This window comes from Clupea harengus, chromosome 20 (genome assembly GCF_900700415.2).
Source record: "Clupea harengus chromosome 20, Ch_v2.0.2, whole genome shotgun sequence".
Lineage (NCBI taxonomy): Eukaryota > Metazoa > Chordata > Actinopteri > Clupeiformes > Clupeidae > Clupea > Clupea harengus.
Genome location: NC_045171.1, coordinates 26,306,766 through 26,319,265, shown reverse-complemented (window position 1 = coordinate 26,319,265; position 12,500 = coordinate 26,306,766). Strand labels below are relative to the sequence as shown.

General features: G+C 46.3%; 2 protein-coding genes across 2 annotated transcripts in view; both read right to left on the bottom strand.

Moving 5' to 3' along the window:
- Positions 1-1,399, bottom strand: part of dlg3 (discs, large homolog 3 (Drosophila)) — an 82,374-nt gene extending 80,975 nt beyond the window's left edge. The window contains 1 exon segment of the mRNA XM_031587052.2: positions 497-1,399. Within this exon segment, the coding sequence (XP_031442912.1) occupies positions 497-862 (366 nt within the window). The 5' untranslated portion in view covers positions 863-1,399.
- Positions 1,400-11,884: 10,485 nt separating this feature from the next.
- Positions 11,885-12,500, bottom strand: part of LOC105913078 (disks large homolog 1-like) — a 16,208-nt gene continuing 15,592 nt past the window's right edge. The window contains exon 3 of the mRNA XM_031587063.2: positions 11,885-12,200. Coding sequence (XP_031442923.1) covers positions 11,998-12,200 — 203 coding nt within the window. The 3' untranslated portion in view covers positions 11,885-11,997. The remainder of the gene's footprint in view (positions 12,201-12,500) is intronic.

Below are 12,500 nucleotides of genomic sequence, written 5' to 3'. Positions count from 1 at the left end.
CTCAGTGAAGCACCTTGGCATTATGGCTGAATGGGATGAAAAGGACTGCAGACCCAGCTACTCTAATCTTCTCTATTTCTACACGTGACATCCAAAACAACCGCATTTCCTCCTCATGAATCCTTATCAGATAATAATCAGTGTTGTGGATTTGTTGGTAGAATCGAATGAGCAGAGATTGAATGTGTGCAGATTAAGCCGCCCTGCAGCCCCCATACATACGGCGTGAACTCAACAATATGCTGATAAAAAGCTGCACTGGACTCAAGACCAGGGGAGACTCCAGATCCATCCAGTCTCATCATGGCTGCTCTCTGCCAGAACCACTGAGGCTCTGATCATCAAGACTGGCTCTCCTAAACACATTCCCAACTGCATGTCTATACCCCAATCTAGCAGCACTCTAGTCCAGCTGCTCCCTGCCTGCTGCCTACCCACACTGCTCCTAGGGGCACTGTGGGGCAGGCAGGCGCTCCATCAGAGGAAGGGGCATTACCTGGTCGTACCATTCCCGGTTGGAACAGGTGCACTCGGGCCACCATCCTCCCTGGCCACTGGAGTTGTTTCCGTTCACCTTGGGGGCGCCCTTGGACTGGCCCTTGGGGTTCGGCCCCCCTGGCCCGGAGGACATCATCTTGCCCTTACTTCTGCCCAGCGTGCCCCCGCCCCCCATGCCCCCGCCCCCGCCTCCTCCGGCTGGGACTTGGGGAGGTAGGGTCTGGCCGCTCCCATAGCCAGCTGGGTATCCATAGGGGTCAGGCTGCCAGTCACTGTACGCTGGGGCATCCATCCTGCGCAGCGCGGCCATGCGCGTCACCTCGTAACATTCTGGGCACTTGCAACAGTGGTGGTGTTTGTGCATGCTGGCTGGGCTGGCTGGGATGAGGAGCTGGCTTACGAGGCTCAGGCACTCTCACACACACACACACTCTCACACACACACACACACACACACACACACACGCTGCTGCTGCTCCTCAGATCAAACGCAGCACGCCTCGACCGGCTCACGGCAACGGCTACGCTGGTAGAAACAGCGCTAATCACAGGAATCCAGCGGATTTCTCTTTTTATCTGTCTTCCAGTTCAGCTGAGAAAATGTTTGTGTCTCCTCTATGAATTTCTCCAAAATCCAAACAAGAGGAGAGGTAGCCACAGGAAAAGGAAAAAATAGCAAGAGGAAATTGTGTTCACGTAGTCCTTCCTCCTCTTGACGTTAAAGATCTGGGAAAAATAATGCTGAAAATATCAAACACGATTACACGATCAGAGACCAGCCCCGATGGTAGAATTTTCCTCTTGCCTGCCTCGGTTCACAGTGATATGTATAGAAATTCATAGATATATATATGCATTTGTTTATATATGTATATATTTACACACACACAAATACATATAAAAATATTAATATAAACAAACGAGCACGAATACACAGATTTATACAGTATATATGTGTATATATAGATGTATATATATATATATAAATATCTATATGCGTGTGTACAAATATATATATAAACAATTTGAATATATATAAATGATATCCTTCGATGAAATCTTCTCTGTATTTCTCTTTCCTTGTTCGTCAGCCAGATTTCTTCCTCCTGCCTGGGTCCTTCTGCACGGTGGAGCGGTTTTCTCTCTTCCTTTCTCTCTCTTTTCTCAGCCGGCAGAGAGGAGCTGAGCACTGGATCGCCTCTCAGCCTGCTTGCCCTAGATGTGGATTATACAGTGGGATGTGAGCAGGCGAGAGGGAGATGGGGAGGGAGAGAGAGAGAGAGAGAGAGAGGGAGGGAGAGAGAGAGAGAGAGAGGGAGGGAGAGACCGAGAGACCGAGAGAGAGAAGGAGGGGGAGAGAGAGAGAGAGAGAGAGAGACCGAGAGACCGAGAGAGAGAAGGAGGGGGAGAGAGAGAGAGAGAGAGAGAGACCGAGAGACCGAGAGAGAGGAGGAGGGGGAGCGAGAGAGAGCGAGGGAGAGAGAGAGGAAGAGATACGTAGCAGCATCCCTCCAGCACCTCAGCCCTCACAGCCACAGCCAATCAACTGCCAGCACTGCCATCAGCAGCAGCAGCAGCACCAACAGCCCTTCACTGGTCGGCTCTCTTAAAGGGGCAGCGCACATGCTCATGCTCAGTCACAGAAACACACACACACACACACACACACACACACACTGGCCCAGCCCCAGCCTGACCATACAGTCAGCTCACACACACAAGTCACAGCCAGCTGTGTGGGTCCTACCTGCCGTACTGGCATATCTACCCAACCTGCTGAGCTCTGCAGACGCCTGCTTCAGTTCATTCAGAACCTGTACATTCTGCTCATTCACTTTGTTGAAGAAACACAGCTGTGATCAGATGTGGTCAAAGCCCTTCACATTTATGAGAGAAGGCCTTCTAACAGTGAGGAGGGAGTTTGTTGGCTGTGGTTACTCAGGACGCATGTAGGAGTGAGATCCAACCCTCAGTTCAAGGTCAATTCATTTGTCTTTCTCATCAACAATCCTCCATTTTAAATATCAGATAAAGTACTGAAATGATTCATTGTAATTATATTAAAATGAGAAATTGACTGATTTGTATAAGAGCTTTGCATTAATGAGGTGAGATCCCATTTCCCCACATTGAGTGTACAAAGGACATTTGAAACCAGAGCATCCAGTTGTGAAACAAAGGCTGTAACTGGGAGTGCTGGTTTGGCAGAATGGCGATGCCAAGTACATCTTAACATACAAGAATCCCCATGGCATTCTGCCATGATCACAGCATCTTACTGTGTATCATATGTTAAGAATCAGGCCAATGTTGGTTACAGATACAAAATAATACTACACTTAGTTCATGTCTTTTACAACAACAGAATAGCAATATTTCCAGTCCCATCAGTCCCCCATATGAGCATTTCTATGCTCACACAAAACCACCATGCAACAACCAATCAGACCAGGAAACATCAAAATATGTTACAGATACAAATGATACAAAATAACAGTAGAATAGCTATTTTGCAGTTCCATCAACAGCATCTTACTGTGTATCATATGTTAAGAATCAGGCCAATGTTGGTCATCAACAGCAGATGTGCATGTGTCAATGTGCTGCACAGTTGGGCTTCAAGTGGTGACCCCTGACCCTAACCCCTGCCAGAGAGATCCAGCTGTGCACATGGACTATGGTCATCGTACAGTATTGATGGATTGATTGTTTGTTTGGGGTGTGGTCATAGGACAGTATTGATGGATTGATTGTTTGTTTGGGGTGTGGTCAGAGTACAGTATTGATAGATTGATTGTTTGTTTGGGGTGTGGTCATCGTAGAGTATTGATGGATTGATTGTTTGTTTGGGGTGTGGTCAGAGTACAGTATTGATAGATTGATTGTTTGTTTGGGGTGTGGTCATCGTAGAGTATTGATGGATTGATTGTTTGTTTGTTTGTTTGTTTGGGGTGTGGTCAGTGGAACAAAGACAACCAAGGGGGTCCACCTATTAAATAAATGCCCTCTGTTGAATATCCTATAAGCTAAAAACATGGATTTTCCACCTACATAAATAAAAAAAGTCCATTTACACAGCTACAAACATCCACCACAAACAGCAAAAGAAAAAAAGTATTTCCAAGAGTGCAGAATTGAAGATGATTTCTTGATTTTATGATGTCCACTCTCTTAACATCCATAGCTGTTCCGTCCGATGTGTGTGATCAGCGGAGTGCACTGACTGAATAAGCATGCTACATTTCTCATCCTGAAAATAACATCAACACTCTTGGGCTTCAGAGTAGGAGGAGGGAGGAGGAGAGAGAAGAAGAAGAAGAGGAAGAGACATTTAGTCATTTAGCAGACGCTTTTATCCAAAGCGACTTACATATGTGCGACTTACAATGTATACACATTTTACATTTTACATTGATGGCACACTGCACATCAGGAGCAATTAGGGGTTAAGGACGCTTCGACAGGGAATCGAACTAGCAACCTTCTGATTACTAAACGACTTCTCTACCTCCTGTACCACTGTCACTGTCGCTGTCTGAGACAGAGGGGAGAGGGACAGAGAGTGGGGAGGGAGATTACGTCTTCATGTTTCAAGGAGGAGGCTGTATGAATTGTGTACATGAAGAGTACATGAAGGCATGAGCTGAAGAGCCTAGATTCATGTGGTATAGTCTGTGGTCTGGTCCTTGATAGAGAGAGAGGGGGTGGGTGGATGACTTGTAGGTGTGTGTTACAGTAGAGCCTAGATTCATGTGGTCTGGTCCTTGATAGAGAGAGAGGGGGTGGGTGGATGACTTGTAGGTGTGTGTTACAGTAGAGCCTAGATTCTGGTCCTTGATAGAGAGGGAGTGAGTGGGTGACTTGTAGGTGTGTGTTACAGTATCAGATTAAAGAGTTGCCAAGGAGGAGCTGACAGCGTACAATATTAATGACATGTTGCAGGAAGATAGAGGCGTTTGGCATGCATGTGTCTGTGTGAGTGAGTGTGTGAGTGTGTGTGTGTGTGTGTGTGTGTGTGTGTGTGTGAGTGTGTGTGTGTGTGTGTGTGTGTGTGTGTGTGTGTGTGTGTGTGTGTGTGCGCGCATTTGTGCAAGTATATGTGTGTGCACTTGCATAAGTGTGTGTGTGTGTGTGTGTGCGTGTGTGTGTGTGTGTGTACATGTGCGTATACTGACGGTGCACTGCACTGCACTGCTCCAACCCCAGCAGGAGGAGTGTGTGTGTGTGTGTGTGTGTGTGTGTGCATATACTGACGGTGCACTGCACTGCACAGCTCCAACCCCAGCAGGAGGCCCAAACAGCAGGCAAAGCCACACTTAATTACATGCAAGGCTAACTCACTTCATTACGCTCTGCCATGGCTGCTACTGTATGAAGGTAGTGCAAGCACACACACACACACACACACACACACACACACACACACACACACACACACTTCATTACACTCTGCCATGGCTGCTACTGTATGAAGGTAGTGCAAGCACACACACACACACACACACACACACACACACACACACACACACACACACACACACACACACTTCATTACGCTCTGCCATGGCTGCTACTGTATCAAGGTAGTGCAGAGCAGAGCAGCGCAGAAAGACAGGAAACTTCCACACTTCTGCCAGAAAGTGAGAGGGAGTGAGAGAGGGGGATGGGCGAGGAGAGGAGACATAGCACACACACACACACACACACACACACACACACACACACACACACACACACAAACACACACACACACACACACACACACACACACTCACAAGGAGGGAGGCAGGGAGACAGAGCATGGTAAGGAGACAGAGAGGCAGGGAGACAGAGCACACACACACACACACACACACACACACACACACACACACACAAGGAGAGAGGCAGGGAGACAGAGCACACACACACACACACACACACACACACACACACACACACACACACACACACACACACAAGGAGAGAGGCAGGGAGACAGAGCAGCATGGTAAGGAGGGAGACAGAGCAAGAAGAGCAAGAAGCATCCAGCAGCTCCAGAAGAGCCAATGGCAGGGCGGAGGTGTAGCTCCATGACTCAAGAGCTGCCAGAGCGTATCCAGGCCCACATGATTGGCCACATGCTGGAGCCATCTCCCCCTCAGCCCTCCCCTCTCGGCGGACGAGCACCATGACTGAACACACACACTGCCAGCACTACACTGGGGGAGTGGAGGAGAGGGCAGGGGACTGGATGACGTCATATGTTCATGTGTGGCCCTTTCTCTTGAACTCTACGACTGCTGTTGCTCCTCTGAAGATTACACAGCAAGGGAAAAGGGGTTACTGAACCAATCAATGGGCAGGTCTTCAAGAATCAGTGGATCACTGTGTGTGACTCATCAGAGCTGTGCTCCCCTTTGTGACTAAAGGATCCCCTTTGGCTGCTGCAGTCACCAGAGCCCAACACTGTGTTGCTGAGTGTGTGGCGTTTGCTAGTAGATGTGTATATACAGTATACACACATAAACAAACCCATGAGGGCAGCACATGCCTTGGCCACACCCACTCTACCTGTGAGTCTGCCATATGCACACAGCCAGTGACCACAGCACAAGTTCTTCCTCATAAAACAGTGTGTGTGTGTGTGTGTATTAAAACAGTATCTCTCTTCATTCTACCATCTGTAGCTTAATTGCTGTTAAAGCACAAATGTTCTGGAATGTGCAGATGAGTCTGATGGGACATCGAATCTTGGCCCACGGGTCATACTGGCATATAACTTCTCCTGTTCAGCCAAGATACAATTCAACTTCTCTTTGCGTTCCGTTAGTGCATGCAGATATTGTTACGAGCCAGCTCAAGGCACGGAACAAGAAGGGGAGGCCACGCAGAATTTAGGATTTTATAATAATAATAATATATTTATTAATGATTTACAAGTTTATATAGTTATCTAATAATTATAGCAAACGTGTGGTGAAGATCAGTGTTGTGAAGAGAAACAAAAGATGTACTGTAAAGTCAGGTAAAGGGTAATATAAACAAACGACGACGATAATCCAAAACCAACGATACTCCAACCAACGACAACGACAATCCAAATCCAATCTCTATCCAAATCCAACGACCAACCCAACGCTCTCCCGACGGCCATTTGATCAGGGCTTTTGTAGCCCAACCCATCATGGGTTACACCTGGGGTACACCTGCTTCCCATTACCTGCTAAGGAAACAGAGACAGAACAGGCATGCAAATCACAAGGGGCGGGGCCTAGACCCGCCAGGGTCGTAACAATATCTTCCTCCAGCCCCGCTGCACTCCTCTTTCCTCTGTAGTCTTTAGCCTCAGGTCCCCAGAGGACGAGAACAGGGTCGTGCTGACTCTAGGTTTCTCTTCCCCTAGTGCAATTCCTCTTCCTCTTCCTCTATTGCGATTCCTATTCTCCTCTGAACCGAAGGCTGCTGATGCATCATGTAAGACCTCACAGACTCCTTCCCAATACCATTTGAAAGATGCACGTTTGACCTTATGTCATTTATTTGATTGGTTGACTCGTCCTGAGACAGCGGCACATTAGGATCTTCCATCTGATAGCACGGTGACCTGCCAGAGAGTCTTAGACTGCCCCACACAGAGTCCACTCACTACTGCAGCTTGTCTCAGTCTCTCAACCATGACATTCGTTTGAGACGTTATTCAAAAGTAAGATTCTCCTCTGGTGGAATGAAAACATTCAGGATCTGTGGGACAACGTGACAAAACAAGCCATGTACTGCTTTTATACCCTCAAGAAAAGACTTACGTGCCAGAGACGTTTTTTTGGCATGCCAAATGGGAATTAGCTTACAGACATGTTTTTCACCACTCCATGATGATTCTTATTTTTCTTATGATTCCCTTCAATTCATGTATTTATCCTCGGCCAAAGAGTGCTCTAATACTCCTCAATTTACTCCTTACAGTTAGGGGTGGAAGATACACTTGAATGTCACAATATTATGTTTTGTGACACTGTATCGCCTTTTAATGAGTAGTTTACCTGCAAAGATTGGAGCGAGACAGGATTCATTTTGTGTTGTGTTTAAACCCCCGACAGCTAGATGGCAGTGTTGTAATCTTGAGCCATTTGACTCTTTCACTCCAACATCAATTATTTATGCATATGGTGGTGTGTTCTTTACACTTTGCACAGTTTTCCTAAAATTTGTTTAAAAAAATTGCAATATATCGCCTTGCTTACAGCAATATCGCAATATATTGCATCATAACCACTTTATCATGATATGTATCGTATCGTCAGATTCTTGCCAATACACAGCCCTAATTACAGCTGCTGTTTCTTCCTTTTCTGGTCTCTCCTGCCTCTCTGCACCAAATCATTGAATTTGCAGACTCATTTTATTTCATTCCTAGCCTGTACTCAGGTGTGGATGTGGGGAGAATACTAATGAAGGCTTCGCTGGGTGTCCACTCTGCCTCTGCGGCTGCCTCTGCGGCTGCCCCCCCCCCCCCCCACAGCCTCTCAGTGCCCCCCCCCCCCACAGCCTCTCAGTGCCCCCCCCCCCCACAGCCTCTCAGTGCTCCTCTCTCCCCTGCCTCCACGGTGCCCCCCCCCCAGTGCTCCTCTCTCCCTGCACACACAGCACTCCACCTCTCCGTGGGTACAGCAGCACACACAGCTCTATAATGGCCATGGGTACAGGAGCACACACAGCTCTCTAATGGCCATGGGTACAGCAGCACACACAGCTCTCTAATGGCCATGGGTACACTGCGCTGTGGCTCACTCTGTGGAGAGAGGGATCTGTGGCGTCTTCATGTTTCAGCTGGATACACTGGATAATACAGACGCAACGTAACAGACCTCCACCTTCACACCTTTACACCTCTGCACCAAAGAGTACTGGGTTGACTGAGAACAACTAGGAAAACTAGTGTGAGTACTATCAGCATTTCACCATAATTATCACTTAGAGTTGATTCTCAGCGCTCAAGTCAGCTTCAAGTTCATAAGCGATTCTTCTTTTGAAGGCATATACAGTATGTTATGCGATCAGCTGAGTGAAGGAAACACAAGGTGTTCACACATCACTGCTAAACACAAGGTGTTCACACATCACTGCTAAACACAAGATGTTCACACATCACTGCTAAACACAAGATGTTCACACATCACTGCTAAACACAAGGTGTTCACACATCACTGCTAAACACAAGGTGTTCACACATCACTGCTAAACATTGACTTTGGGATGTGAATCCACACAGGGATCCAGCTGGTGCAGATCGTGAATGCTGCATGTTGAATTAATGTTTACAGGGTAACATTGTTCAAATATTAATATGACAGAGCCCCATACCACAGATCAAATACCATGCAATGAAAGCGTTGAACTGATAATGATTGGCGCGGTGGGAAAGGGCCCTATTGGATGTGCAATGAAAGCGTTGAACTGATAATGATTGGCGCGGTGGGAAAGGGCCCTATTGAATGTGGCCCCATCACAGCAACAGTGACTCCTGCTGGTTGGTCAGAGTGCTGATCAAGTTTGGGGAGAATACACCAGTCAGCAAATTCCAATGTATTTGAGGGGGGAAATGCAAGTGTGACGCCTTTCAAACTGTTCCAGGGGCTGCGCATGAGAAGAGAACATTCGCACACAAATGGAAGTGACGTGACTGACCTGATTGGAAAGAGGGGAAAGGTCATAGAAACTGAGGTATGGAGTTTGTGTAACATCCTCAAGTTTATTGAGATGGTACAAATGGGCGTGTCTCTTGTTCCATCCAAAACAGCAAGAAACCTCGGGGTCATTATTGATGACCAACTGACTTTCACGGACCACATTGCCTCTGTCTCTAGGTCCTGCCGCTTTGCGCTATTCAACATCCGCAAAATCAGGCCGTACCTAACCCAGTATGCCACCCAGCTGCTGGTGCAAACCTTGGTGAATTCCCGCCTTGATTACTGCAACGCCCTCCTAACGGGCCTGCCCGCTTGCGTGGTGAAACCACTACAAATGATCCAGAACGCGGCGGCGCGTCTGGTGTTCAACCAACCGAAGAGGGCACACGTCACCCCGCTTCTTATTGACCTCCACTGGCTGCCTGTAGCTGCTCGCATTAAGTTCAAGTCACTTATGCTTGCCTACAGAGTGCTTGATGGTTCTGCTCCCACCTACCTAAATGCTCTTGTAAGGGCAAATGTTACACCCAGGATGCTGCGCTCTTCTAGTGAGCGTCGTTTGGCACTGCCGTCTGTGCAAGTACGGCAGTCCAGACTATTCTCATTTGTAGTTCCACGTTGGTGGAATGAACTACCCAGCACTACCAGAGCAGGGGCGTCCCTCTCTACCTTTAAGAAGCTTTTGAAGACCCAACTCTTCAGAGAGCACTTCCCGTCCTAACTGGCACTTCGACTAGTGCGTAACTTGCAATTACAGCAGTTACATTTCTGCACTTCTTTCTTTCTTTTTTTATTTCATTTTGTTATATTTCTTATGTAAAGTAGTATTTATCTATTGTTACACCAGGTTCTATTGCTCGTAGCTTGAATATTCTCTCCCTTGTACGTCGCTTTGGACAAAAGCGTCTGCTAAATGACTAAATGTAAATGTAAATGTAAAGGAGAGATAAAGACACCAGTCATTCCCACTTCCCAGTGGAGACAGCAGTTTGCAATGTAAATAAGCTTCTATCCATGCAATAAACTAGCATAATAAAAGATAGAAAGAAAACAAGAGGTCTCTCCGGAGATACTCATACTTTAGTTGCTAGCTAGTCCCTAGTTACCTCAAATGTTAACAGTATATGGTTGTTTCTATATTTACATGAGGGGACCCATTTAGCATTATAGCACAATGTAGTGTATATAGCATTATCTCCATAATGATGATATTAATGAGAAATAACGACTGAGAACCCCAAATGGACCCTTTAGGAACACCAAAGCCTGGTTCTTGCAGAAGCACAACCATTTACTGAAACAAATACTAACATAATTAATTAATTAATTTAAACTGTACTGGAGATGTTGTGAAGACATCAGTTGTCCAGTTGCGCAGAAGCTACTGTAGTACTCACATCAAGATAGCTAAAAGAAAGATTCAGTCGATAATTATGTATAATTAAATACAGTATATCTTTAAATTCTTCAAATCTTCACCATGTTTATTTTTGTGACTACTGCTATTGTTGTACTGTGGTTTACAAACATTCCACTTAGAAAACAAGAGACAAACAGCATACTGGAGGCAAATATTTGACCAGTACTGGTGCTTTCTAGCAATTGAAGCCTTCACTTTTAACCTTGGATGCCCCGTTGTGTAACATCAGGCCATTTGGATCGTGAGAACAAGCTTCTTGAATGCACTTACGATGTATGTACATGTTGGCTTCCATTCACTTCAGTCAGAATAAACACATTCAGACACAGCAGACTAAGCAATTCCACTAAAAAAATTGGTGTGACTGGATTGCATTGACAAGGTTTTAAATCATGAGTTGGAGGGGAAAACTCCATTTGACTTCTGGCAGCTATTTGAAACTCAACTATCTGATGTTTTACACCGACATTTCTCTCATACAAGGACAGCCATGTACTGACTCTCTGACTCACAGGGAGAACTTCTCTCGAATCCAAAATGCAAAAACCAGACCAAAGGGTTTTCACTTAAGGGGCCAATGATCAATTTCATTCCAATTCTGTCTTACCTTCATAGGGAACAAGTGATGAGGCCATATTAAATCATGTAAGTGATAAAATATACCATCTGGGGACCATTCAAAGATCAATGACTGGGGATTCCATTGCAATCGCATGAATGGGGAACAATTTCTGTGTGGCACAACCTGACCAACCGGTATAATGGACACATGGCGATACACATTCCTCGCCCACTCGCGGGCTCCTTTTTCTCCCCAAAGCCTGCTGTGGTGTGAGGCTATTTTCACTGCCTTGGCTATAAATATTTGGAGTGGCCATGTGACTGCAGGCTCTTGTAATGAAAGGTCTGCATTGAATGGCCATGAGGCCTACTGGCAGGCAGGCACAAGGTGTCACGGCTGCAGCGGCCGTCGCCATGACTCAGGCTGTGGAGGGTCTGCCCAGCACTCCCTCTCTCTTCACTCAGACTTCCTCCAGCAACCCCCGACCCTCTCACACCCTCCCCTCCCCTCCCCTCTCCTCCCTAGCTCTCCTGGGATGACATATTCACAGACTTGCTGGAGCTTACATGGGGAACCATGAAAGAGGTCAGTAAAAAGGCAGGTGCATAACTCTTGACAATGCAACTTCAATGTTGACAAATTTGATGCCCTATCATAAGAAAAGAATAACTATGTAGCATTCTGACGTCTGTTGCTATACATGACTGATGAAATAAAGTGTTTCATCCTGAGGTCTGCTGCTCTATATATGACTGTCCACTGATGAAATAAAGTGTTTCATCCTGAGGTCTGTTGCTATACATGACTGTCCACTGATGAAATAAAGTGTTTCATCCTGAGGTCTGTTGCTATACATGACTGTCCACTGAAGAAATAAAGTGTTTCATCCTGAGGTCTGTTGCTATACATGACTGTCCACTGAAGAAATAAAGTGTTTCATCCTGAGGTCTTCCTACCTCCTCCTCGACCACCTCCTCTTCGGCTCCATTCTCCTTCAGTCCGCTCTCTGTGGTGTTCAGCTGCAGGGTCACTTCATAGCATTCCTGGATATCTGCAGGTGATGAAACAATAAACAAAACAAGATGTCAAGGACGACTGCTTTGCTTATACCTAAAAGGAGATCTCAGTCATCGTCAAGATATTTTCAGTAAAGTGTGTGGGGGTACACATCAACTCACGCTGCTTTAACAAATGCACATCACTCCAGAGAAAATCATTCATCACAAATGTTTGGTTTGTCTAAAACAGATTTGGTGGTATTTTCAGCAGCACACACTAACAGTGATTCACGAGCAGGCCGTCAAACTGTTGGATGGCTTTTCAGTGAAGAAAAAAAAAGACCTGCTTGGCT